The following is a 26631-nucleotide window of genomic DNA, read 5'->3' as shown; positions in this document are numbered from 1 at the left end:
TGCATTATTAAAAATACAAAGTTAAGAAATAGCCTTAAGGGAAAAATAATCTATTTGCTAAAGAAAGGGGCAGTTTTTAAAACTTAGCAACTAGCATAGTATAGTGTAACAATACATGCTAAATATTTCTTAATATTTAAGAATGATTCAAAAAAAGTATTACTAGGAACTGTTTGCAAGACTTCTTGATTCTCATTTCAACAGGCTTCCCCATGAAAACTTAGACAAGCATCTTAATTTTTCCCGGGATTGAGTCCAATGTTGAATGAACAGGATGCCACCATTTGTGTAAAACTGGGGAGGAGGGATATGTGTACACACACACACACACACACACACACACACACACACACACACACTACACTTTCTATATACACAAGACCATTCACATTGGTTATCTTTAAGTGGGAGGGGAAATGTGGCAAGCAGGGTCAAAACGATGTTTTACTGAGTCCCTTTAAAAGCTTTTGAATTTTGAATTTTGTAAATGTAGTATTGCTGTTCCTTCCTCCAGCTCCCAGAAAAGGCATTATATTCAGTGCATGGAATAATCCCCTTGTTTTGATTTTTTTTAAAAATTAAAAAAGGAAAACAAGGGTGTTAGAAGTAGGCCTGTACCTACAGCAGTGATCATGCTGTATGTAATTCCTGGCTGCAAGCCTGTCCTGCCCACGCTGTAAGCAGCGTGGGCCCGGGTCTGTGAGGTTTGCTGCTAAGCGGCCAGCACCCAACACAGTGCCAGGTGCATGGAGGCCTCCATAAATACTGGTAATGACAAAAGGAAGTGGAAAATGATATAAGTATTTATTAATACACAGTTCCTCTTCCCACCTCTCTTCTTCTGCACCTCCTAAATTAGTAAAGTGAGATGGGAGACTGAATTTCAGAGTTGGATTTCTATCTTTAGACATAGAAAAGGGATAATTTTCAATGTGACTTGGCTGGGTACCAAAGAAGACTGACAAGTTCCTTCTTTAACAATTCTATCACTTATCAGAGTATAAGATGACTGGGATGAAACGCCCCTGTCACCCCTTTTTAGTGTTTAATACTTAATGTTATTCAAATGCCTGTAGGGGACTTTAATGAACTAAAAACAGCTGAGGGGAAAGGCCCTCTTTTGCTAAACAACGGCAGGAAGAGCTGTGCGCTTTAAGAGCTGTTCTCAGGGACAGGGCCTGGGTGGCCCACTGGCTGGGTGCCACACTATCACCCAGTCAGCGTGGTGCGTAAACCCACAGCACCTGTGCACAGAATCTTTACTCCCATGTGCCTTAAATGATCCCTTGGCCAAGTACGATCAAGTATGAGAGTTATCTTTAGGGCTCTCATTGAATTTTCCTCCCAGTTCTACACAGTTGACCCAAATCAGAGTGCTCTTAGGCCTAAGGGCTCGTACTTACTTGAGGATGTCTTTTAACAACAAGTTAGGTCTTCTCATCTTGCTCTGAGCTCGGCTGTACCATTTCAGGGAGGGTCTCGAGCAATCGTTTCTCAGTTTCCCACAGCTGTACTCACTTGTCATTGCTGTGAAGAGAGGAGAAGACAGGCAGAGGGAAACAAGGGAAGAGTTAGGCAGATTGTTTTTAAGGGCCTTTACATGGCCACCCATACCACGGAATACCACTCAGCAATAAAAAGAAATGGACAACTGATACACATCACTGGATGGATCAGAGGTGATTATGCTGAGCCAATACCAAAAGGCTACATATTGCATGATTCCATTTATAGAACACTCTTGAAATAACAAAGAGCAGTGGATAACAGATCAGTGGTTGTCAGGAGTTAGGGAGGGGGTGCTGAGTGTGGCTATAGAAGGACAACGTGGGAAAGAAAATGTTCTGTGTCTTGACTGTATCTATGTCAACATCCCACAATATTGTACTATGGTTTTGCAAGATGCAACCATTGGGGGGAAATGGAGTAAAAAGTAATGAGATTTCTCACAACTAGATGTTGAATCTACAGTTATCCCAAAACAAAGTCTAATATTTTAAAAGAGCCTTTACCTTCTAGAGATACATATGGAACTATCTACAGATGAAACAGGAGAAATGAGGTCTGCCTCAAAAAAATCAGGAAGGGAATTGGTGTGTGGGGGAATAGAGGAGACAAGACTAGCTTTAAACTGGTAACTGCTGAAGCTGGGTCCTGAGTACATGGACTCATCATACAAGTTTCAATACTCTCTGTGAATAAAATGAGAGTTCCTGTGGCCAGGATTCTCACCTGACCGTGGTTGACTAGCTCACTGCACACCTGTGGGCAATACACAGCTGTTGACTCTATAAAAAGAGCTCCACCCAGTACTCTGGGCGTGACACAGTGGCAGGGCTTCAAGGCTGCAGGAGAGCAGAGCAGAGGCTGGAGTGGTGGCAGTGCCAAGGACAGAGGCCCAGAGGATGGCTGTGTGGGACGACTGTGCAGAGAGGCCTGGAGGATGGCTGTGTGGGATGGCTGTGTGGACAGTGAGGCCCAGAGGATGGCTATGAGAAGAGAGGGGCCCAGAGGACGGCCATGAGGACAGAAGGGCCCAGAGGCAGAGACTGGCTTGCTGCATGCAGACTCGCTCTGAGTGAACGGGATTCTAGTGACTGACCTGCCACCTGGAAATAAAGTTGGGTATAACCCTTTCACCCCAAGAACATTTTGCTGTCAATTTCTTTGGTCACACTGAATCTATAGTGAACTTGCCCGGGGCTGAAACCCATTGGCAAGACACTCTCATACTTTTGTATGTTCAAAGTTTTCTGTAGTAAAAAAAATTTAAAAAAGAAAGTGCTTTACAAAAAAAAAGAAAAAAACTATATTACTAAAGAAAAAGAAACTACATTAAACATAGAAGAAAAGTGTTACACTAAGAAAATATGGCAATTTTAAGAGAAATTTATCTTTAAAAAATATGTTTTCAGGTATGTTTGCCTACTTATTCTTTTGAATTAATTTTATTCTCAAATTTTTTACTTTAAATAATACTGCCAGGGGTATCATAGCAGAAACTGCTATGTCAGTAGACATGTGCTATGTAGAAGAAATGGCCCGTATTAGCTTTCCACCTTACAGAACTCTGGATTGTAGGGGGGCACATGGCCTCCCAGAATTAATATTTCTTGGAGTGAGGTGTGGCCTTATGACTAAATTCTAACCAGTGGGATAGGAGCAGAAGCAACGTGTACAACTTCCAGGGAGCATTCCTGGCATACTTTCCTTTCTCCTTATCCCCTTCCTTTTGGCTAAAATACTGACACCCGTCGAGCCACTGTGGATCACATGGAGAACACATCATCCAAGGGGTAGCGAACAACAAGTGAGAAGGCGCCTGGGTCCCTGAACAACCCCACGGACAGAGCTGCCAATCCACCCAGGACTGCCTGCCTCTGGACTGTCGTGTAATGGAGAAACTTCTGTCTTGCCTAAGCAATTGCTAATTAAAAGCAAAGTCTACATTTCAACTTTATTATCTGTAGTCTTTCAGTTGGGAAAAAGTTGTATCTCATTAATTACTTCATTTCCCCCATTAGGGTTGTGCTATTTTCTTTGAAAGATAACTTTTATTAAATTGGCAGTCAAACAGAAAGACCATGATTCATTGATTCCACTCTGGGTATTCACCAGAAGAAAACAAAAACACTAATTCAAAGAGATACAGCACCCCTATGTTCACTGTAGCATCATTTACAATAACCAAGAGATGGAAGCAACCTCAGCGGCCACGAATAGATGGGTGGATAAAGAAGAGGGTGCATACACACAATGGAATGTCATTGAAATAAATGAAAGAAAAAGAATGGAATCTTGTCACTTCTGACAACATGGATGGACGTGGAGGGTACTATGGTAAGTGAAGTCAGAGAAAGACAAATACTGTATCATTTCATTTTTTGTGGAATTAAAAAAAAATGAAATGAACCTAACAAACCAGAAACAGACTCAAATACGGAGAACAAACTGGTGGTTGCTGGCAATGGTGAAATAGGTGAAGGGAGTAGAGAGGTACAAACTTTCAGTTATACACAAATAAACCACAGGGATGAAAAGTACGGCAGAGGGAATATAGTCAATAACATCGTAATAACTTTATGTGGTGACAGATGGAAACTACACTTATGGTGGTGGGCATTTTGTAATGTATATAATTGTCAAATCACTATTGTACACCTAAAACCAATATAATATTGTATATGAACTATATATTTCAATCAAAACCCACAAAGTTACGTAAGTTAATTTTTTTCTTCACACCTTTTACTGTGGTTATGTTATTAATTTGTAATAAAGTCAATACATTTTTTTATTATGGTGTCACTGATACATACTCTTATGAAGTTTTCACATGAAACACATTGTGATTACTACATTCACCCATATTATCAAGTCTCCCCCCACCCCACTGCAGTCACTGCCCATCAACATAGTAAGATGCCACAGAGTCACCACTTGTTCACTACTTACTGTCTTCTCCGTGAGCCCCCCAACACCATGTGTGCCACTCATAATGCCCCTCAATCCCCTTCTCCTTCCCTCCCCACCCACCCTCCCCCACTCCTCCCCTTTGGTAACTGCTAGTCCCTTCTTGGAGTCTGAGTCTAAGTCAACACGTTTTTTTTTTTTAAATAACCTGATATTTAAGGATTTCATTTTTTCACTACTGTAAACAATCTATCCCCCTCAACTTCAATTCTTTGTAGCACTAGAGTACAAGAATTTCCATAGGTAGGTATCTCTCTACTTGAATAGCTGCAAAAAACAGTGCCAAGGACCTCACTGTTCAAAACCTTTGCTGAAGAATCTACTGAATTCTTAAATAAGTAGTTAGAACTAGACTCTGGAAGGTTTTCAAACACCACAACCTTGTGGTTTCTTAAATGCATGATCAGCCAAGTGGTGCAAACCATCAGACTATCTATAAGCAGTACATAGATAAACTTGTATTCTTCTGATCAGAATGACACTCAGCTCACCCTAAAATGGACCTTCAGAGAGCAAAGCTGACTGTGGTATGATTAGAAGAGCGCCATTTCCGCCTCTGCCTGCCATGGGCGCTGGTGCGCTGGGTGGCACGGTGGTCCTCAGCTCTACTCTGCCCCTCTGTTTCTGGTCTTCTCTGACACTCAGGCTGTATGCCTATCCTAGGTGTCCCAGACTTTTGCCAGCTGGCTTCCTGCTAACTGTGACTATGGGATGTCCTGGTAGGAGACTGGAAGACAAGAGGAAAGAAGCAACTTTCCTCTCCCCCCGGTTTGGGTGAACTTCTGCCGGGGCAGCAAGAGGAGTAGGCAATGGAGGTGACCACCTGTGACTCCAGCGGCGGCGGACACTCCATGTCCTAGGGCTGTACTTGACACAAGCAATGGCACCTCCAGCAGCTTTGAGACAAGTGTAAGCTTCAGCCCAGGATGACAGCAGCTTCCGGATCTCTGGCTACTTCTCTCTCCCTTGGGCATCTGCAGGCCTGCCAACGTCTTTGACATCAGCCCTCCCTGCCTGAAGCGTCTCTGTTGTTTCTGGTTTCCTGCCAGGCAGTGACTGGTACATCTGATGATTCTCATCTGCCACTTTCAGGAAAGGGAAATCAAGCAAGGACAGGAGAGGCTCTGACTCCCTTCCTCTTCTCACCGCCACTGCCATATAACACATTCACACAATCATTCAAATGCTCAGGAAAATAACCTTGTGTTTGGTTTTTTCTCTAATCACACTAGAGAGGATCTCAGGAGAGGAAGGATGAGGGCACAGCACCCACTGCTTGACCCCGGGCTCACCTCGCCACGCACCAGCTGTGAAGCTTTGAGCAAGTTACTCTAATAGCTCAGTTTCCTCATCTGTAAACTGGGAATAAAAATATAGCCTACCTCTTAGGATTAATACGAGGAACGCTGGTTGCACATAATAAGTACTGGTATCACCATATTACTAATATTATCATAGTAATTATATTATTGATAACGAGTGCTGGTATCACCATATTATTACCCAGAAGGGATGGTACAGCACCCAGTCTTATTTTACACAACCCATCTGACAGAGCTTTGGGCACCTGCTGCCCTCTGTCGCCCTCACTTCTGGACAGGCTTTCGTTTCAGCCCTATCAGAGTCCCGTCTACAGTCCATTCCATTTGCTCCAGAGGCACCCTCCTTCAGAGCCCCTCACAGGCACACCCTTGGTCAGGCCTCGGTCAGTATCTGCTCTCTCCTCCCCAGCTCCTTTATTACACCTACAGAATCTCTGAATGCTCAGCTTCCCTCCCCATGTTGGCCAAGCTGCTTGGGCCTTGCTCTGTCTTCCCTCCCTCTCTGCCCACCATGCCTGCAATGCTTTGGAAGCACGCCTCCCTTAAGGCCTCTGTGGTCTTAGACTCCCGCACGCATCTCTCACCACTCCAGGTCCCGGTCTCTACCCTCAGCAGAGTTTAGTTCTGGTTCACCACTTGCCTTTTGCTCACGTCCTCAAGGAACAGGACCTCAAGCCCATCTATGCAGACCCCTCACCAAGCTCAGACTTGTGTATCTAATGGTCTTTCTAACAACCTGCCTGCTATTTTCACCTCAAACGATTCCATATGATGTCTGGCAGCTGTACCATACACTCAGTCATCCAAGTTGAAATCCTGCAGGTCAACCCCAAATTTCAACCTTTCATAATCAATCTGCAGGCCTCTTAATCACACCTTCTTGAACTTCCCATGCCCATTGATACTCCCTTAGTGGAAGTCACTTACCTGGACCCCCTGTCTTAATTCTGTCCTCTCAAAGCCATCTTTTGAAATGTGTATCTGCTTAATGACTCCCAGCTCGTCTTTATGACTCCAAGTGACAAACTTGTCTTCACCTTCTAGCCACAAAGAAGTACTGCTAGAAGCCTTGGAAGTGCCAGATTGTTGCCTCAGTGCCTTTGCACATGATGTACCCTCAGTCCAGATTCCTGGTGAGAATTCCTCCCAATGATCTGCCTGGTGAACTACTTTGCATTCAACCTTTCTCTTTCTCTGTGATGATCATTCTCAAAACCTTAGCCGACCCAGGGCGGTACACGCTTCAGAGCTCCCCGAGGATCAGCTGAGACCAGGCTTTGCTCAGCTCCTTCCCGTGCCCACTGTCCTCCCACACTCCCTTTCTCCTGGCAGCTCCCTCAGTAAACCAGGAGTTCTTGAACTCCTGTTTCAGGCTCTGCTTCTAGGGAACCTGTCCTAAGACAGGCCATTAGGCCAGCAGGGTGAAAATGTGGAGGATCACAGGTGGTCACGGGAGACCCTGAGAAACGCTTGAGGACTGGATTCAGGAGGGTGCATGAAACATGGAGAACAATCCCTGGGGAAGCAGCAGGGACAGCAGAGGAGGGAGCGGCGGGCCTGTGGGGGGGCTCATGAGGAGCTGTCACAGTGCTCCCAGCTGTAGACCTTGTGCTGCAGCAAAGGTGAGGGGGACGGCAGGTGGAGGAGGGCTTCCCACTGCAGACTGACAGGCTTAGGGAGATCAGATGTGGCCAGTAGGTAGGAGGGAAGATAACACAATTGACGGGGAACAGTGGAGCCCTTTGCAGAGAGAGGTCACAGGAGATGGTAAGTTCCGTTTGGCCTTGCTGAGTCCCAAACACCTGTGGGCCATCAGGGGGATAAATCCACGGACAGCTGAAAACCCAGGCTTGGAGCCCTCGGGAGGGATCGGAGCTGGAGGATCAGTCAGGGGGTGCACCTGGCAGTACATAACATAAATCTGGGTATTATCATGGCTCTTAGCCAGTGGGGGGTTCTTTTCCTCCCAGAATGGGAAGTCCAGGGACAAGAAGATCAGGGCTGGCACACAGGCTTTGCAGTGACATAGGTGTCCCCAGTGCCTATCAGCTCTGCTCCTCTTGCATTAGCATGTGGCCTCCACTCCAGATTCCAGGCAGGAAGGAGAAAAGGGATGAGACAGAAAGGAAGGGGAGGCCCCTGTATCAGGACAGGGAAGACATCCTGGAAATCCCTCACAGCATTCCATTTATAGCCCTTTAGCCAGAACTACATCACATGGATACCTGCAACTGCAGTTTAACGGGAACTTTCTACCAGCTGGGCAGGCTGCTTCCCCAAGCAAAACAAGGTTCTGTCAGCAAGAAAGGAGAATGGGAATCTGTAAGAGTCAATGGTAGGGTCTGCCACAGCCAGATCAGAGCCTGAAGCTATTTGGGTAAAGGTAGTTGTTAAGGCTGATGCAAAGAGAGGAGAATCCCAAGGGGAAGAACAAAGAGCAGACAGAGCCTGCTTAACTTTGGGGAAAGCCCACCTGGAGGGCTGGGGAGGCCCAGAGGAAGCACACCAAGTGGCGCTGCAGGAAATCAGAAAAGGAAACATTACCCCAAGTCTGTAACTTGGATGGGACAATTTCAAGCCTGGGTGTTATAACATGGAACTTCCAATGATTTAAGGATGCAGCGTACTAGTTCCAAAACAAAATACATTTTAATCGCTTTAACCCCAGGCCTGCCTGCACACACCAGCCATGATTCCAGAGCACCAGCCTGCCAGGCAGAGCTTGCGTATTGCAAAATGCAAAATGTTTAGCAATATGGGTGTCTGTGTTGTATACACCAAAAAGGTGATTTCTAAAAGCTGATTTCAGCGATTCCTCTACCAACTTGCTCTGTGAAAATGCAGAGATGATGTGATAATTGAGTCTGGATTGAGTGTCCCACTTTCTAGAAACCCAGGTCTAGGAAATGATAATAGGAATGAATGTATCTACAGCAGTATGGGGAGGGCTGCGGGGGAAAGGAGATGCTCAGACTGTGGCAACCCCCCCACCACCACCACAGACAGACTGTGTGGTGAAAGCTGACACCATTGGCTGCAGTGCCAACGCCACCCGTGGGCACGGGACAAACGCAGCAGGCTGGGGCCCAGAAGCTGGGAAGAGCAGGTGTGGGTACAGTTCTAAACCTTCTTCTGCCCCCACCCAACAGGGAGGGAGAGCTTGGGAAGAGGGGACAATGGCTTAGCTAACACACTCAGGAGTACAGCCCAGGGCCTCACCTGTGGCACACAGAGCTCTCAGGGACGTATTACTTCTCTCTTATTGATTCCAGAAGTCAGCCTTGTTCTCCGTCATCCACCCAAGCCGACTGTCATCTTTGTACAGTCTAGGTAGCTAATTTCAAACTAGTTTTATCTGTGGAACTCTTTTTTTTTTTTGCATGGGGGCTCACTTAGAATCCTAACGTGCAACACAGATAAGAGGCATTCACTTGCTCAGCTGCAGGCTTCTCCACCTCGGCACTATGGACTTTTTGGTCTGGGTACTTCTTCGTTGCACAAGGTTGTCTTGCGTATTGCAAAATGTTTAGCAACATCCCTGGCCTCCACCCTCTAGATTCCACCATCAACTCTGGTTCTCCCCCGTCTCCCAGTTGCTTCAACCAAAACTTTCCTCAGACATTGCCAAATGTTCCCTGTTGGTGGGGAGGCAAATCACTCCCGACTTTACCCATGGGGGTAAAGTCATTGTATAATTAAAAGTCCAACATTGCCTTATTTTTAAAGTATTGAGGGTAATTAAACTTAAAGCAGAAACTGAAATCAAAGAGTGTGGGCTAAAACTTGATGAAACTCGGGCTTTAGTATCTAATCTTTTTCTGTGTTGGTTTGGGGTACATGATCTTAAGAAATCACCATTCATCAAGATATGTGGTTGTGTCTCAACTGTACAACCACACAGGAGCCCATGGACAGCCCCAGGCCTGCCTGCACACACCAGCCATGATTCCAGAGCACCAGCCTGCCAGGCAGAGCTTGCAGGTGTGCAGTGGGGGTTGCGGGGGGCACCCAACTCACTCCTGGACCCACACAACTTAGGTACAGCACCTGCAACCATCTCCTGCCACTTCCACCACCAAAGCAGAAAACCCTCACCACATGGTTCCTTCCCATTTCCAACTGGGTACGCAGTGTCTCTCCTGTCTTCTGCGAATGTGGAATTTTACCCATGATACCAAAAACACCAAGGAAGTGCTGGCTGAAAGCACTGGTACAGAGACCATATCCAATCACCTCCCGAAATCTGGTATTTGTTCAATTTCAGTGATTAATGCCTCCACCACTGTTGTGGCCAGAGATTTTCCAACCTGACCTCATACAAGAAGGAGGAAGCTGTAAGGTATACAGATGGCTAGACCCCATCCCCAGAATCTCCCACCTGGTAGGACCAGGTGAGGACACTGAATGTGCACTTTAAGCAAGTCCCCCCGAGTTGTGTGGGTGAAAAGCTGTGTGAAGGCCTGCTCTCCAGGACACTTTGCACAGCTATAATTGGCAACAGATTTTAGCCTAAAGATTTTCGGATTCTCTGCATGAAGTTATAAAGACCTGCCTTCTGCAATGAAAGACAAAAGCATCTGCTCTGTGACTGAAGTCTATACCCTCTCATTTTGCCCATCAACCAGGATGCAAGCACTTTGATGCTTCTGGGGTGTGCTTTTGAATCAATTTCTAATCAACTGCTATTCCTCTAATGTTGAGACTTCATCATCACAGTCACCCAACTGCCTGCTTTTCACATGTTTAAGAGGGTTATGGCTATTAATGCTGAGCCCTTGGAATACATAAACATTCTCCAAACTAGAACATGCCCTGCAACTGCAGAGGGCAGGTCCCAAGATCCTACTCAAGTGACAAAGATGACTCTTGCAGGGTCAAGTCCACAGCCCTTTCCCTGTCCCCCACGGCTCTCCTACACTCTCCTCCTCCTTACCCTACTTCAGCCGTGCCAGCCTCTGGCTGCTCCCCATACCCTCGTCTCACAGGGCCTTCCCTTCCGGGTCCCTCAGCTCCAACTCCAGACAGCTCTCTCCCTCACCTTCTTCATTCTGCTCTTTGTTCAGAAGTTACCTTCCTTGGCCACCCTTTGTAAAACAGCGTTCCCACCTGCAGCCCCATTCTCACTTTCTGCTTCACTTTACTTCACAGCTCTCACTACTACTTGTACATACTTGCCTGTATGTAGTCTGCTTTCTCTGCAAAAATGCAAGATTCTTAGAGAAGAGACTGTCAATTGTGCTCATGGCTATAACCTCAGAACCTAAAATGGTGCCTAGCACGGGAATGGCACCTAATGGATCCTGTGCGATTCACATATAAATCAAGTATAAAAATCAAATGAATAATCATATCTGACTTGATTGTTTATAGTTCATGATGTGTGATCAAAACCAAAACAGTTTCTGTGATATGACTGCCCTTGCATTGTTCACCATGTAAGAACTTGTTCATTATGCTTCAGAAGATTGGAGACTGTTGAGAGTTAGGCTTGGAGTTGATTAATGATTGTGTATTGGGTCCCCTGTACAGAATTTTATTGTTGTTAACAACCATTTGATCAATAAATACGAGAGATGCCCTCTCAGCACCACTCTTGCGCTGTTACGCCTTGAGTCCCCTGGCTGGTCCTTTCAGATCTTTGATATCTCATCGTGTCTCCTCCCTTATCTGCTGGTCAGAAGCAGAGAGGGACCAACAGATCCTTTCTGAAGGAATGAGCTGATGAATGCATGGATGGCTAATCACTGACCGGCACCCGGGTCCCTGCAGAAAAGCTCACCCAAACTCAGCACAGCCTTCACAAGGAGCAGACATGAAGAACGAGTCCCTCCATGTCCAGACACCCCACTGGGAGCATGCCTGGCACATGTTGAACAGGACGGGAATCCTTCTCAAATAAGAATCCACCTCCATGGGAAAAAAATGCAATGGGATCTATTTCATTTTATTTTTAAGAGAACAGGAAAGAGATCAAATACTCAACTGTTCTGCCACTAGCTGATTGCAGCCAAATCACCTCTTTGAGGATGTTTGCTAATATGTAAAAAGCAGGTTTGGGTGAGAACATTTCTACTGCCTCTTCCACTAAAATTTTATGAGTCTCACTTACCTACTTTTCAAAGAACAGGAAACATAAAACTCAACTTATTCAATGGACACATTGTGGCCTCTTATTAGAGAGAAAAAGGAAGTTAGAATAAGTGGAGGGAGATGAATTTTAGAGATACAAGGGGGAAAGAAAGTGGGGAGACACAGGAGTGGAGAAAATGGGAGTAGAGTCTGGGGGATGGGAAATTCTGGAAAGGAGGAACAGAAGGAACAGAAGCTTTACAATGTCCCTATCATATTCTGTTCCGGGGTGGGGGGGTTTGAGGAACAACTCCCTGCAAATTCGGATAAGCAGATGCACTCACAAACCAACCTCATGCCCCAGCTTACAGCCCTCTGTCTGAATCCAAGAAACACCCCTATGAGAGACCCCAGCCAGAGCACAGCAGGTAGCCCTCAACTGGATAAAATGAAGTGGGGGCTGGAAAAGACCCCCTCCTCATGCAGAACTTAGTAAATGCAGGATTTCTTCCAAAACATACAGTCTGAGGTTCCGTCAAGGCCGGAGAGAGGACTGTCGCTTTAACTGGCTAAGCCTGGGCTCTGGGTAAAACACACCCTCTGACAGCCTTGTGCCCTATTTGCTGGGAAGGGCTCAATCAGGCACCTCGTGCAGTACTTTGACGTGGGGCATGAACTCTCAACTGCACTGAAAAATACTTTAGAAGTTACACTCTGCCTGGGAGGCGTCTTTCACAGGACAGCTGTAAGGCCAGTCTAAGCCAGGTGGGTGCGCGGCACAGAGCCGGCCAACCAGCTACCTGAGGACGGCCTGCAGGAGGGAAGTCCTCTGGGCCAGTAGCGGGAAGAGCAGCTGCAACAGGCACATGAAGACACCTTCCCCCCACTATTACTGCTCTTCCTGCCTGTGTTCTGCCGAAGCCAGAAGGAGCAAAGCCAGTTCTGACTGAAGAGGGCTCAGCGTTCTGGGAGATGACTTGAGTGAGGACGGTGGAAAGGGCAGGCGCAGAGAGCCCCAGCGGCGCTTCCACCGTTCACCGGCCGCAGCACCACGGCCCAGGGGCTTCCGCGTTGTTCAACTTTATTTTTTGACATGATTTCAAACATAAGATTGCAAGAATAGTACAAAGAAATTCCCAGAGACTCTTCACCCAGACTCCCCAACTCTTTACCATTCTACCACATTTTCCCTATCATTCTGTTATACAATATGCGTATTACCTTTTTTAACCATTGTCAAGTAGCTGTAGACATGATGACATTTACCCCTAAATATCTAGTGTTTCCTAAAAACAAGGACATGCCCTTATACAACCACAGTATAATGATAAAAATCAGGAAATTATCATTGCTACAATACTATTACCCAATCGAAAAATGTTCTACAAATTTCTCTAACTAGTTCCAATAACAGCCTGATGTGCCAAACCATGACCACATGTCCAGCATCACATGGGGGGCGCTCAGCCCTCATGTCGTTCAGCCTCCTTTCATCTGAAACAGAATTAGGATCCCCTTTATCTTTCAGAACTCCTATAATCAGAAACTCCTTTATCTTTCATGACCTTGGCATTTCTAGAAAAGTACAGGCCAATTATTTTTGTAGAACGGCCCTCAGTCGAGGTCAGTCAAGGTCTGTCTACTTCTTCGTGAATAGACTCAAGTTATTCACTTTTGGCAGGAATCTCACAGAAATGATACTGTGCCCTTATGATGCATTTTCTCAGGAGGCACATGATGTTGATTTGTCCCCAAACTGGTGATGTTAAATTTGATCAAGTGGGTAAAGTGGTGCAATGCAGGTTTTTCTATTGTCAAGTTAAAATTTTCCCTTGTAATTACTAAGTAACTTGATGGATCATTAAATTCGATCAAGTTGGTAAAGTGGTGCAATGCAGGTTTTTCTTCTGTCAAGTTAAAATTTTCCCTTGTAATTAGTAAGTAACTTGATGGAAGACACTTAGAGACTAAGTAAATATCCTGTTCCTCATTAAATCCACTTGTTTTAACACCCATTGGTGGACTCTTGCCAAGACAGGGATAAAACTGTGTATGAGATCAAACAAGGTCAAACTTCAAGAAAAAAAACAACTGGGGCTGGTGAAAGCAGTAGCTGCTAGGATCAAGTATTAGCATGTGAAACTTCTCTGTCAGACTGAATTCAAATAGCCCCACAGCTTATGTTTGCTCTCAGCTATTAAGAAAAAAATCAAACGCCTCTAGATTTGCTTTTGAGAGTATGCAGGAGTATGCTAGCTTCTCCTACAGTGAGCCATGCCTGCTGGAAACTATAATTCCCAGGGTGTCTAGGAGCAGAAAGAAGAGACAGCGGGTTCAGAGAGCTGACAGCTGGAGGCTGACTCTCCAGGGGCAATGCTGAGGGGCACAGCTAGGTGACTCCTGCTCTGCAGTGGCGTGGTGCAGGGAGCTATATTTAAAAATAAAAACTCCCAACTCTCCATCACTTTATACTGAGGAACAACCAGGTTTAGGAACTCCAGTTTCGCTTACTCAAGAAACATTTTTTACAACACTGTTATTATACAGACACTTCAGAAATTAGGTAACATCTTGAAATCACATACTAGTTGTTATACTGCACCCCAGTGACACTCACTGGTAACATTTTGGCCCACATTCTATCAGTCTTTTCTCTTTGCATGTGTGTATTTTACCAGGATTGGCATCACACTGTCTATGCCAGCCTTCTTCAATTTGGGTTCCATTGGAGAACTGAGCCCTACAGAAAAGGATTTGAGTGCCTATTTTCTAAATTCTCCCAAGGATGGTCTGGAATTAGAAACAGAAGTTAATTCATAATACAGAATGGTTGCCTTAGACTATCAGGGCATTACCTGAGAAGGGTTGGTCTGTATTGTTGCATAATTTGCTTTACTCACCTAATAATCCTTTAAGAAATCCTTTAATAAGCATCTTTCATACACAGGAACTGGGAATATAAAGATATATAAGACATAGCCCCTGTCCTCTTTAAATGAATAATCCTGCCAGGGAAATTGAAAACATCTAAACACCCAAAATATTGACTAATGTTATAATGGAGACTGCCTGGAAAGCCCTGGGCGAGGAACTGCTAGCTCCACCAGAGGAAATCAGGGAGGCTTCCCTGAGGAGGTAATATGTATGTGGATGAAGGATGGACAAGACTTGAGAGACAAAAAGAAGAGAGAAGCAGGCATTCCAAATGGAAGGAAGCACATGCCAGGGAGGTGCTCAAGCCAGATCACAGGGGTCCTGGGGGAGACTGGCAGAAGTTGCAGCTCAGAAGGGATCAGGCCCTCCAACCTGGCCCCAAAGGAGGAGGTACTGGGCAGCCCTAAATGCTTCTTAAGCAGGAGGGTGGTGAGCTCACAGTGGTTAGAAGGGAGCCAAGGGCGCAGGTGCTCAAGGGGCCACTGATCACTGCAACCACAGGAGACAGGGGAGTTGAGCCAGAGGAAGGATGACAAGAAGGGGGATGGCAGAGAGAGATGGAGGAGGAAGGTGCCACGAGGCCTGGTGACTGGGCTGGCGGGGGCTCTTCTGAGAGCACCCAGCCAGCCGAGATCCGGCCTGCCTAACAAATTCCGGCTGCTAATGGAAAAAAAAAGAGCATGTGAGAGGGCTCCACATGCTGTCCCCACGCCACCATCCTGAGATGATTTAGCTACAGAGGTGGGGTAAAGCGAGGAAGCTGCTCACAGAAATGCCCCTCCTCTTTGGGTCCCTCTGAGCTCCCACAAAACACCTTGTGTAATAGCGTTCTGGTGGTGGGCCCCCATGACGGCAAATCATACATGCAGAATAGGCTACAAGAGAACAAGTCTGTGGCAACCCCATGGAAGCCACAAATTAAGCAAAATCTAGAAGTTACCTTTTTCATGGGAGATTTCTCTCTTACTCTAAAGGAAATACAAGTAGATGGGCTGAATAAATAACACTTAACAGGAGAAAGTGAAAGCCAGTAGCGTTAGCCGTTACCAAAAGCAGCACTGGGCCTCGGTATAAACAGGCTCCAACATGGGACCTTCCCCCAAAGTTGAGTAAAATGGGAAACACAGGGTATGGGATGACGGGTAAGTGTGGGCGCAAATTCTAAAACAGCCAAGATCCTACTCTCAAAAAGAAAGGGTACGGGTATGAGTTCTTAAGGCATGGGATTATGAAGTGACATCACCAAACAGAACTTCAGCAATATTCCTCAGAGGGCAGCTGGCTAATGGATTTGGAAGGGAAGGTGGAGGATTCACTAGGCAGTTTATGCAATAATCTGGAATTAAATAATCCTAGTTTTCCCATAGGAACAGAAGAACCAGACTAGTCATATTAAACTCCAAATCAGAAGGTGAGAATGACCCTAGAAAAGGACGAGGAGGGAGGGTGACTGGGAACAACCTGGAGTTTGACAGGTCCTGGCGGTTCAGAGACTGAAGCAGAGGATGGCGTCTTATAGGAGGCAATGGCAAGTTTGTTTGGGCCACTTTAAGCTCAGAACACTTTAAACACATTTGAATTCCTAAAGCCGACATGTATTTAGGTCTGTGAGAGGCATGGCTAAAACACACCGTTTCCTTTTATACTCCAGTCACACAACCCTTTTACTATTTGCTCCAAATATTTGGGAAACCAGCATTTCGGCAGGCTCCCAAATAGGCATACTGTCATTCGTATAACTGGTTTTTAATCAAGCATGGAGTACTGCCTGGGGATATAGCAATAAGCAACACGGATACGTCTCTTCTTCAGAAAGTTCTCATGATCTCATTTTAGCAAGCAGACAAGTAGATCTTTCCCCAAAGTAATTATTTTCATGGTTTTCTTTCTCACTCACTCTACATTGGACATGAAGGTAGTGTTAGGTAACATTTTAGATTGGGGCACATGTGTGTATGTACGTGTCTGGCAGGGGGCTCAGAAAAGGGCCCCCAGGAAGGAGTGAGTAGGACTCAGTGTCGGGTGGGAGGCAGGCGCCACCTGGGCTGGGGCAGCAGGCTCCCGGGAAAAACCCCAAGTGGAGTGGCTGGAGGGGAGCCCAGGAGGGAACAATGTACTGGAAAGGCTGGAAAAGAAAGCAGGCCGTGCATGCCATGGCAGGTTAGAATTTTATCCTGAGATAAAAGGAACAACTGGGGGTGTTTAAACTGGAACTGAGTTTTGGAGGAACCTCTCTTGAGGCTGGACTGAAGACAGGGCAGGCCCCTTGCTCTGGGCTGATGTGGATACCCAGGAGTGAGAAGATGGTGTGTCCGGGGATGCACCAGCCTGGACCAGGAACAGCACTCTCAGCTGCCTCAGATCATCCTTTCCAGGACGTCCCCAGGAGCCGCTCTCAGAGGGGGGTCCATGTACGTGCAGTGACAGGGACACATCTGCCCCATCCACCAATCCAGGCCAGACTGCTTGAGTCTGAGCCCTGGCCCTCTCTGGCCCTCAGGGATTCTTAGTTTCTAAGCCTCTCTGAGCCTCAGTCTCTTTGTAAAGTGAAGATAACAAAGGTACCAAACTCATATAGCTTTTGTGAAAATTAAATGAGCTGATATATATAAACCATCTAGAACAGGTGATGATAAAGTGAGTCTGTATAGCATTTATCTTTTTTCAGTCCCATCTGTTTTGTTGCATGTAGGTTCACAGGGTGCAGGCAGAGGGGGTGGAGGTCAGTAGCAACATGTTTCAAAGAGCCAGCCACCAAACACTGCTAGGCTGCCATGATCCCACATTTGCTTGGCAGATAACTGAACCCTACCACTGTTAGCCCTGACTGTGCCTTTATCAAGGCAAATCAGCTTAATGTTTACAGGTGAGATCCAGGGCTGCGCTGTTCAGTACTGGTGCCACTAGCCACATGAGGCTGTTGAGTACTTCAAATGTGGCCAGATGAAATTGAGATGTGCCATATAGTGGTGTAAGATATGAAGATACACACCAGGCTTTTAAGATTTAGAATGTAAAATAGCTCATCAACAATTTTTATACTGATCTCATAATATAGTAGACATACTGGGTTAACTAAATTATTTAAAATTATTAAGTTCACCTGTTTTCAAAAGTTTCTTTCCTTCAAATTCACTGGATCTGTTTTAATGGCCACATTGTTCCTAAGTTTTTAATTTAGCTACTTAGCTCATTAATTTTTGCCTTTTTTTTTTTGGCTAACATGAGCGATTAAGACTGCACACTTCCCCCAACATACCGATTTAGTTGCATCCCGCAAGGTTTTTTTAAAGTGTATAATTCATCCTGCCAGTTATGATAAATATTTCATTTCTATTACTTCTTTATCTTTTAAATCTAAATATTTTCTAATTATGATTTTCAAAAAATTTAAAATGATCTTTTAAAACTGACACGTAATTTAGCTTCATTTTGTTCAGAGAACTTGGTCTGTATGATACTGATTATTTGAAATGTTAGGACTTACTTCATGACCTGGTTATAGTTTTTGCAAAAGTATCATCTTCACTTGTTGGGACTATGTTTTTTTATATAACTATTTTGATCAAGCTTATAATTGTGTTGTTTGTTGAAATAATTCCTTACTGGTTTTTAATCAATTTGTTCTATCAGTTACTAGAAGAGGTATGCTAAAATCTCACTGTGAGGGCAGACTTGTCAACTTTTTGTCACTGTGTCACTTTTTACTTTATATAGTTTGAAGGTGTGTTATTTGGTACATAAGAATTTAGAAGTTTTATCTTCCTGGGAAATTGAAGCTTTGATCCACTTGTTTCTTTTTCATTTTTTAAATGTGGCTACCAGGAAATTTTAAATTGTATGTGTGGCTTGGGTTATATTTCCACTGGACAGCACTAGTCTAGGGGATGGACAGGCAAGAGGCCTGCACCGGCCACCAAGTCTTGGGTGACTAAGGATTTGATTGCAGAAAATGACAAGCAAGGAGAGGAGAGAATTGGTGGCCCTGTTAACGTACCACTCTCTGTCTTTTCTTGCTGCTGGAGTCTAGATAGGAAATGGGAACAAGATGTTTGTGAAAAGCAGAAAGGAGGTGAAGGACAAGATAGAAGAGAAAGAAAAAGCAGAAGCTGAGGAGAGGAGGCAAGGGAAGAAAGAACTCTATGTGTAATAGAAAGACTTCCTGCTCTGAACTCAATACCAGCAAGCCTTTAATTATGGAAATGACACCTAGTCTTAAAAACAGCCCTAATGTTCAAAAGACCGAACTACAATTCCATCAAAGTTGACCTTTTTATTTAATTTGTTCTTTTCAATTTTTCTCTCTTTGAATTAATCAAATCATATCATGTAATACTTAGCTATTATGATTCCAGATACTAAACATTTGAAGGGAAAGGGGGAATGGTGTAGGAGTTGGTAAACCATTGAGTAACTTAATCTTGGTTATTTTCTATGTCGTGAGAGGAGAAAATAAATGTCTTATATGCCTTCAAAGACCAAACTAGAAATGGACTTTTCCTCATTCTTAAGGAATTCTTAGTAGAAATCCAGAAGTACAGGTAAGGCAGGTCAGAAAAGTAGAATTAAAGTATAGAGAGTACAATGTTACATAGGCTGAGGGAGGAGAGGTTCCCGAGAGTGTGTATAGCAAGAAGGCTGGGAGCTGAGACAAAGGAAAGCAGTTGGGCCCAAGAGACTCTCCTCTGACTGTTGAGGCTCTTGGAGTAAAGGGCTCTCCACAGCTCAGCCTATCCTGTTCCCTGACCCAGGGGAGACTGGGGCCTGCAGGTAGCTGCACTTGCCAAGAACATACAAGGCACAGGTAAAAACTGATCATGACTCTTGACACATTTCCTGACTCAGTCTCCTTGGTGAAAAGCTAATGTCACACTCATCAGCTCATAGTGGGAACTATCAATGCAGTTATTCCAGAACTGGAATCAAACAGGTTTCCCTTAGCTTCCAAAGCTGAATGCATACACACACCCAGCACCCAGCACACCCCTAAGTAAACCCCCATCAGAAATGTATACCCAAGACAGGTATACGAACAGCCTGGGCAGCACTACTTGTAATAGCCAAATGCTGGGAACTTCCAAATGTCCATCAACAGTGCACAAATAAAACTGGGGTACAGGACTCACCCAATGGCCAAATCAGCACTGAGAGGGGAGACACATACAAGGCCAGGCAGCATTGTGAGTGAATCTTAAAAACCTAACTCATAAAGAGAGAAGATGGGCACTGTACGAGTCTACTGATGCAAGCTCAGGAAGTGATCCTCTAGGTGGGGGTTATCTTCAAGGAGGTAGTGACAAAGGGAGTACGGAGAGCACCTCCTCTGAGTGCCAGGTGCGTGCATGTGTTCAGTTTGGAAAGCAAGTTAAATGGTACACTTAGAACCGTACACATACTTCTCTAGTATGCATGCTATACTAAATACAAAGAAAAAACTCTCCAGGTAAGACAAGGCTGGTACTGCCTTTGCACCTTTCACCCTCATTTCTCCCCGGCTCCTGTACACTCTTTTGTGCTCCCCCTCTGCACATGTGTATAAACTGGGTCTCTCTCTGGAAAGCCTGAGTGTCACCATCCATATTTATGGCTTCCTCCCACAACATGCCCGTGATTCACCCCCCTTTGGATGCCTTTGCTAACTTATGCCACTCACAAGGCTCCAACCCTGGCTTTTCCTTCCTCAGCAGCTTGGGAGTTTGGTACTATCATTAATGTGTGTATATTCCCAGTTGTTTTATTCCTGCCAAGGCTTCCCAGCTAGACTAAAAACACAGAGCATGCCCTCTGGAAGCAATCTCAACCCCCTCTCCCAAGGCAACCTGAGTTAAACCCCTCCTAAGGTGCTAGAAGGGTATAGAAGGTGAGCCACCCCTTCTCCCAGGAACCTCTGCCCCCAAGCACTTGGATGGATTCCCACAGAAGACCCCGGAACCTCTTTTGTCTGATCACCTAACAGCCAACCTGCTAGATAAACTCCCCTCTCTACTGCCAACTAGCCCAGCATGGAAAGCAGGCAAGAACTAGAGGGGGCAAATCAAACAACAAAGGCTTTATTCTTATTCTGCCATGAATGTATCCTTCAAATTCAATACCAATCTACTTTGATAACATGGGACAGTTTGAGAGTTTTGCCAAAATTATAAGCATTTTCAAAATAAGTAGTCATAAATACGAGTATTAGAATTTATGCCTGTGATCACACCTCCTCCCTCTTCCATAAACACCTTCATGCCTTCCCAGCTCACACATTTCTTTTCTTGCCTAGAGGAAGAAACGGCTACTAATCATAACCAAGGGTCACGTCATTTTACAGAAACAGCAGCACTCATACAATTGATAGAGAGGTTAAAAGACTCATGACATTCTGGTTATGGCGCTCTCATAGGTCATGTCAGTCCTTCCTTGTCCAAGCGCTGGCTGGAATTTAGGTGACCCCTGGCTCTACAACCAGGAGCATAAGACATTCCTCCGAGCTGTCAAGCTTTCAGGATTACACAACCCCTTGCTGATGCTTTGAGTCTGGGCCTTTTTACTCAACAAACATGGAGTTCTCTTCCAAAGTTTTAGGACATGCATGCTTTCATGGAAGAGGATTAGCAGTCATAAACCAAGAGGAGGGCTTACCTAAACACCAGAGGACAGGAGATAAAGTCTCCTTCCTCTTTGTAAAACCAATGCCAACACCCTGCTTGCCATGAGGAGCAAGCAACCCAAGGGTGCTAGATGAAGCTCAGCACATAAAACCATTTTCCTTTTTAAACCAAGAGCAAATAATTAAATAAAGGCCATATAGGTGAATTGAGACATGAGGACATAAAATTCGTTTTTCAAGTCAGTGATTCTAAAGGACCCTCATTACTCCTCAATACATTCTGCAGTCAGAACCAGGGAAGTGGGGGCCTGGAAGGAACCCTGGCCATCAGCAGGTCAAGCCTCCCAGTTCAGACCAGACCAAGCCCACAGGGGATTAGTGTCGGCCAAGGTCACCCAGGTGGTGTTGGGTAGCGGCAGGACCCTGGCTCTCCCTATTACTTACTTAAGCTCTTTGGAGATGCTCTCAGGAAACCTTGCGCTAATTCCACTCTTAAGGCGCATAATGAATGCATGCCTACATCAAGTCACTGCTTACAATTCAGAGGAAATCAAAGGGTCACCAAAACGTGTCTCTTCCGCAGGGCTGGCCGCAGAGAGCGGGCAGTGAAGGTCACTGGCGAATTTCTACCTGCAGACACCACACATCACGCCTTCCGGATGGATGCAAAGGGCAGTTTCAGGAGCTGCTAGTTATCCTGCTGAGGGTCCCTCAATCCTGCCCCTGGAAAATCAGTTAACTCGGCTGTGCTGGCTCCGAAGCTTCCAGCAATGAATTAAACCCTGAGCCGATGCGGAAAGATGGGGGGAGAGGGTTGCTACGGCGGGACCCGACATCCTCCCGGCTGTTCACCCCTGCGCCTTCACCGCGTCTACACTTGCCCGGGCCGCGGCGCCCCCGCCGGGTCCACGCGGCCGGGAGCCACACGACTCAGCCTGCGCCCCAGAGAGGCGCGTCCCGGGTCACAGTGCCCTGACCGCTGCCCGCGGGGCCTGGGGCGGAGCCGCCGGGCCCAGCCAAACAGGGTCGGTTCGCCGCCGCAGCCCCCAGCCCGCGGGCCCCGCTACGCCGAGAAAGGGGGCTGCGCCACGTACCTCGGCCGGCAGGTGCCGCCGCCGCCGCAGCCTCGGTTCGCGGCTGCAGGGTACGCCGCTCCGCGCCGCCTGCCGCCTTCGTCCGCATACTAGGGAAGGGGCGCCGGTACGCCACCAGTCCCCGGCCCCGCCCCCCCGCCTGCCCCCGGCGCCGCGCTCGCGCCCATTCAGTACCGGACCGTCCGCTCCCCCGCGCGGATGCGGAGGAGGGGTGTGGGCGGGGATTGGAATCACGAGGACAGGGAAGACCAATCGGAGCACACGAGGGGGTCCACGCGGCCCCGCCCCCACGATGCGCAACCCCTCCACCCAGCGTGGTGGACCGGCTGGGGCGGGGGTCTTCGGGCGGGGGGGTCCCCGGGCGGGGGGATCCCCGGTGTCTCCGCTGTCTCGAGTTCTGTGCGCAGTGAGATGAGGGAGGGAACAAAAGGTGTAGTGAGATTGGTTAGAGGCTTTTGCTGCGCGGAGGACTCAGATGCAGAGCCGGTGAATGAACGTGCTTTACGTTAGTCACGTGCTTTACTTGACAGCACAACCCCCAGGCCCACACTGTTTCGAAGTTCCTGAGGCCCTGGAGACCAGCACAAGGACAGCTTGGGCATAGTCGGGGATTTGCGGAACAGCTGTGTGTTGCTCCCCTGTGTCCGTAAAAAAGGGATAGTGCTGATATCCACTAGTTTCACAGATGGGTATTTGAGGCCAGAGAGCATAATTACCCTAAATCATTGAAGTATTTAGTGCTGGATCAAGGATTAAGACCTACGCTTGGAGCGCGCATTTCGTACCTTCGGAGTCCCCTTTGAGTCTGAAAAGGAAATGTCATACAATTTTTTAAGGCATAAATATTACTGAATCCCAAAATTCATGAATCAAGAGTTCAAAGCACTGATATGTTATTTCTTTTTTTTTGGTATCATTACAATTACATGAGCAACATTTTGTTTACTAGGCTCCCCTCATCACCAAGTTCCCCCCACATTCCCCATTGCAGTCATTGTCCATCAGCATAGCAAGATGTTGTAGAATCACTACTTGTCTTCTCTGTGCTGTACAACCCTCCCTGTGTACCCCCACATTATACATGATAATCATAATGCCCCCTTTCTCCCCCTGCCCCTTATCCCTCCCTTCCCATCCTCCTCCTCAGTCCCTTTCCCTTTGGTAAATGTTAGTCCATTCTTGGGTTCTGAGAGTCTGCTGCTGTTTAGTTTCTTCAGTTTTTGCTTTGTTCTTATACTCCACAGATGAGGGAAATCATTTGACACTTGTCTTTCTGTGCCTGGCTTATTTCACTGAGCATAATACTCTCTAGCTCCATCCATGTTGTTGCAAATGGTAGAATTTGTTTTCTTCTTATGGCTGAATAATATTCCATTGTGTATATGTACCACATCTTCTTTATCCATTCATCTACTGAGGGACACTTAGATTGCTTCCATTTCTTGGCTATTGTGAATAATGCTGCATTAAACATAGGGGTGCATTTGTCTTTTTCAAACTGGGCTGCTGCATTCTTAGGGTAAATACCTAGGAGTGGAATTCCTGGGTCAAATGGTATTTCTATTTTGAGTTTTTTGAGGAATCTACATACTGCTTTCCACAATGGTTGAACTAATTTACATTCCCACCAGCAGTGTAGGAGGGTTCCCCTTTCACCACACCCTCACCAACATTTGTTGTTGTTTGTCTTTTGGATGGTGGCCATCCTTACCGGTGTAAGGTGATATCTCATTGTGGTTTTAATTTGCATTTCTCAGATGATTAGTGATGTGGAGCATCATTTCATGTGTCTGTTGGCCATCTGAATTTCTTCTTTGGAGAACTGTTCAGCTCCTCTGACCATTTTTTAATTGGATTATTTGCTTTTTGTTTGTTGAGGTGCGTGGGCTCTTTATATATTTTGGATGTCAACCCTTTATTGGATCTGTCATTTATGAATATATTCTCCCATACTGTAGGATGCCTTTTTGTTCTATTGGTGGTGTCCTTTGCTGTACAGAAGCTTTTCAGTTTGACGTAGTCCCACTTGTTCATTTTTGCGTTTGTTTCCCTTGTCTGGGGAGATATATTCATGAAGAAGTCACTCATGTTTATATCCAAGAGATTTTTGCCTATGTTTTTTTCTAAGAGTTTTATGGTTTCATGACTTACATTCAAATTGATCCATTTCAAATTTACTTTTGTGTATGGGGTTAGACAATGATCCAGTTTCATTCTCTTACATGTAGCTGTCCAGTTTTGCCAACACCATCTGTTGAAGAGGCTGTCATTTTCCCATTGTATGTCCATGGCTCCTTTTCATACATTAATTAACCATATATGTTTGGGTTAATATCTGGACTCTCTATTCTGTTCCACTGGTCTGTAGGTCTGTTCTTGTGCCAGTACCAAATTGTCTTGATTACTGTGGCTTTGTAGTAGAGCTTAAAGTTGGGAAGCAAGATCCCCCTTGCTTTATTCTTTCTTCTCAGGATTGCTTTGGCTATTCAGGGTCTTTGGTGGTTCCATATGAATTTTTAAACTATTTGTTCCAGTTCATTGAAGAATGCTGTTGGTATTTTGATAGGCATTGCATTGAATCTGTAGATTGATTTTGGCAGGATGGCCATTTTGACAATATTAATGGGATGAGTTTCCATTTGTTAGTGTCCTCTTTAATTTCTCTTAAGAGTGTCTTGTAGTTTTTAGGGTATAGGTCTTTCACTTCCTTGGTTAGATTTATTCCTAGGTATTTTATTCTTTTTATGCAACTGTGAATGGAATTGTTCTCCTGATTTTTCTTTCTGCTAGTTCATCATTAGTGCATAGGAAAGCAACCGATTTCTGTGTATGAATTTTGTATCCTGCAACTTTGCTGAATTCAGATATTAGTTCTAGTAGTTTTGGAGTGGAGTCTTTAGGGTTTTTATGTACAATATCATGTCATCTGCAAACAGGGACAGTTTGACTTCTTCTTTACCAATCTGGATTCCTTGTGTTTCTTTGTTTTGTCTGATTGCCATGGCTAGGACCTTCAGTACTATGTTGAATAGCAGTGGGGAGACTGCGCATCCCTATTTTGTTCCCAATCTTAGAGGAAAAGATTTCAGCTTCTTGCTATTAAGTATGATGTTGGCTGTGGGTTTGTCACATATGGCCTTTATTATGTTGAGGTACTTGCCCTCTATACCCATTTTGTTGAGAGTTTTTATCATGAATGGATGTTGAATTTTATCGAATGCTTTTTCAGCATCTATGGAGATGATCATGTGGTTTTTGTCCTTTTTTTTGTTTGTGTGGTAGACGATGTTGATGGATTTTCAAATGTTGTACCATTCTTGCATCCCTGAGATGAATCCCACTTGATCATGGTGTATGATCATCTTGATATATTTTTGAATTCGGTTTGCTAACATTTTATTGAGTATTTTTGCATCTACGTTCATCAGGGATATTGGTCTGTAATTTTCCTTTTTGGTGGGGTCTTTGCCTGGTTTTGGTATTAGGGTGATGTTGGCTTCATATAATGAATTTGGGAGTATTCCCTCCTCTTCTATTTTTGGAAAACTTTTAAGGAGAATGGGTATTATGTCTTCTCTATATGTCTGACAAAATTCAGCAGTGAATCCATCAGGACCAGGATTTTGTTCTTGGGTAGTTTTTTGATTATCGATTCAATTTCTTTGCTGGTAATTAGTCTGTTTAGATTTTCTGTTTCTTCCTTGGTCAGTCTTGGAAGGCTGTATTTTTCTAGGAAGTTGTCCATTTCTCCTAGGTTTTCCAGCTTGTTAGCATATAGATTCTCATAGTATTCTCTAATAATTTTTTGTATTTTTGTGGGGTCTTTCATTATTTTTCCTTTCTCATTTCTGATTCTGTTGATGTGTGTAGATTCTCTTTTTCTCTTACTAAGTCTGGCTAGGAGCTTATCTATTTCGTTTATTTTCTCAAAGAACCAGCTCTTGGTTTCATTGATTTTTTCTATTGTTTTATTCTTCTCAATTTTATTTATTTTTTCTCTGATCTTTATTATGTCCCTCCTTCTGCTGACTTTGGGCCTCATTTGTTCTTCTTTTTCCAATTTCGATAATTGTGACATTAGACCATAAATTTGGGATTGTTCTTCCTTCTTTAAATAGGCCTAGATTGCTATATACTTTCCTCTTAA

General features: G+C 45.1%; 1 protein-coding gene across 8 annotated transcripts in view; it reads right to left on the bottom strand.

Annotated features, from left to right (window-relative positions):
* The window catches only part of ST3GAL5 (ST3 beta-galactoside alpha-2,3-sialyltransferase 5), a 47337-nt gene extending 24678 nt beyond the window's left edge, over positions 1-22659 (bottom strand). For 2 of the 8 annotated variants that reach the window (XR_005059622.2, XM_073241602.1), the window contains exons 1-2: positions 5297-5446; positions 1404-1527 (exon numbers count right to left, since the gene is read on the bottom strand). Coding sequence is in view for 7 of the 8 variants with exons in the window: in XM_073241602.1 (XP_073097703.1) it covers positions 1404-1525 (122 nt within the window). In the remaining variant the exon portion in view is untranslated. Of the gene's footprint in view, positions 1-1403; positions 1528-5296; positions 5451-9014; positions 9040-21834; positions 22114-22484 lie in introns of those variants that run through there. The other 6 variants (XM_037012060.2, XM_037012062.2, XM_073241617.1 and 3 more) reach the window with 6 other exon arrangements.
* Between the last annotated feature and the right edge of the window lie 3972 nt (positions 22660-26631).

The sequence above is a fragment of the Manis javanica genome, chromosome 1 (genome assembly GCF_040802235.1).
Source record: "Manis javanica isolate MJ-LG chromosome 1, MJ_LKY, whole genome shotgun sequence".
Lineage (NCBI taxonomy): Eukaryota > Metazoa > Chordata > Mammalia > Pholidota > Manidae > Manis > Manis javanica.
This window is presented reverse-complemented; position numbering and strand designations above follow the sequence as displayed.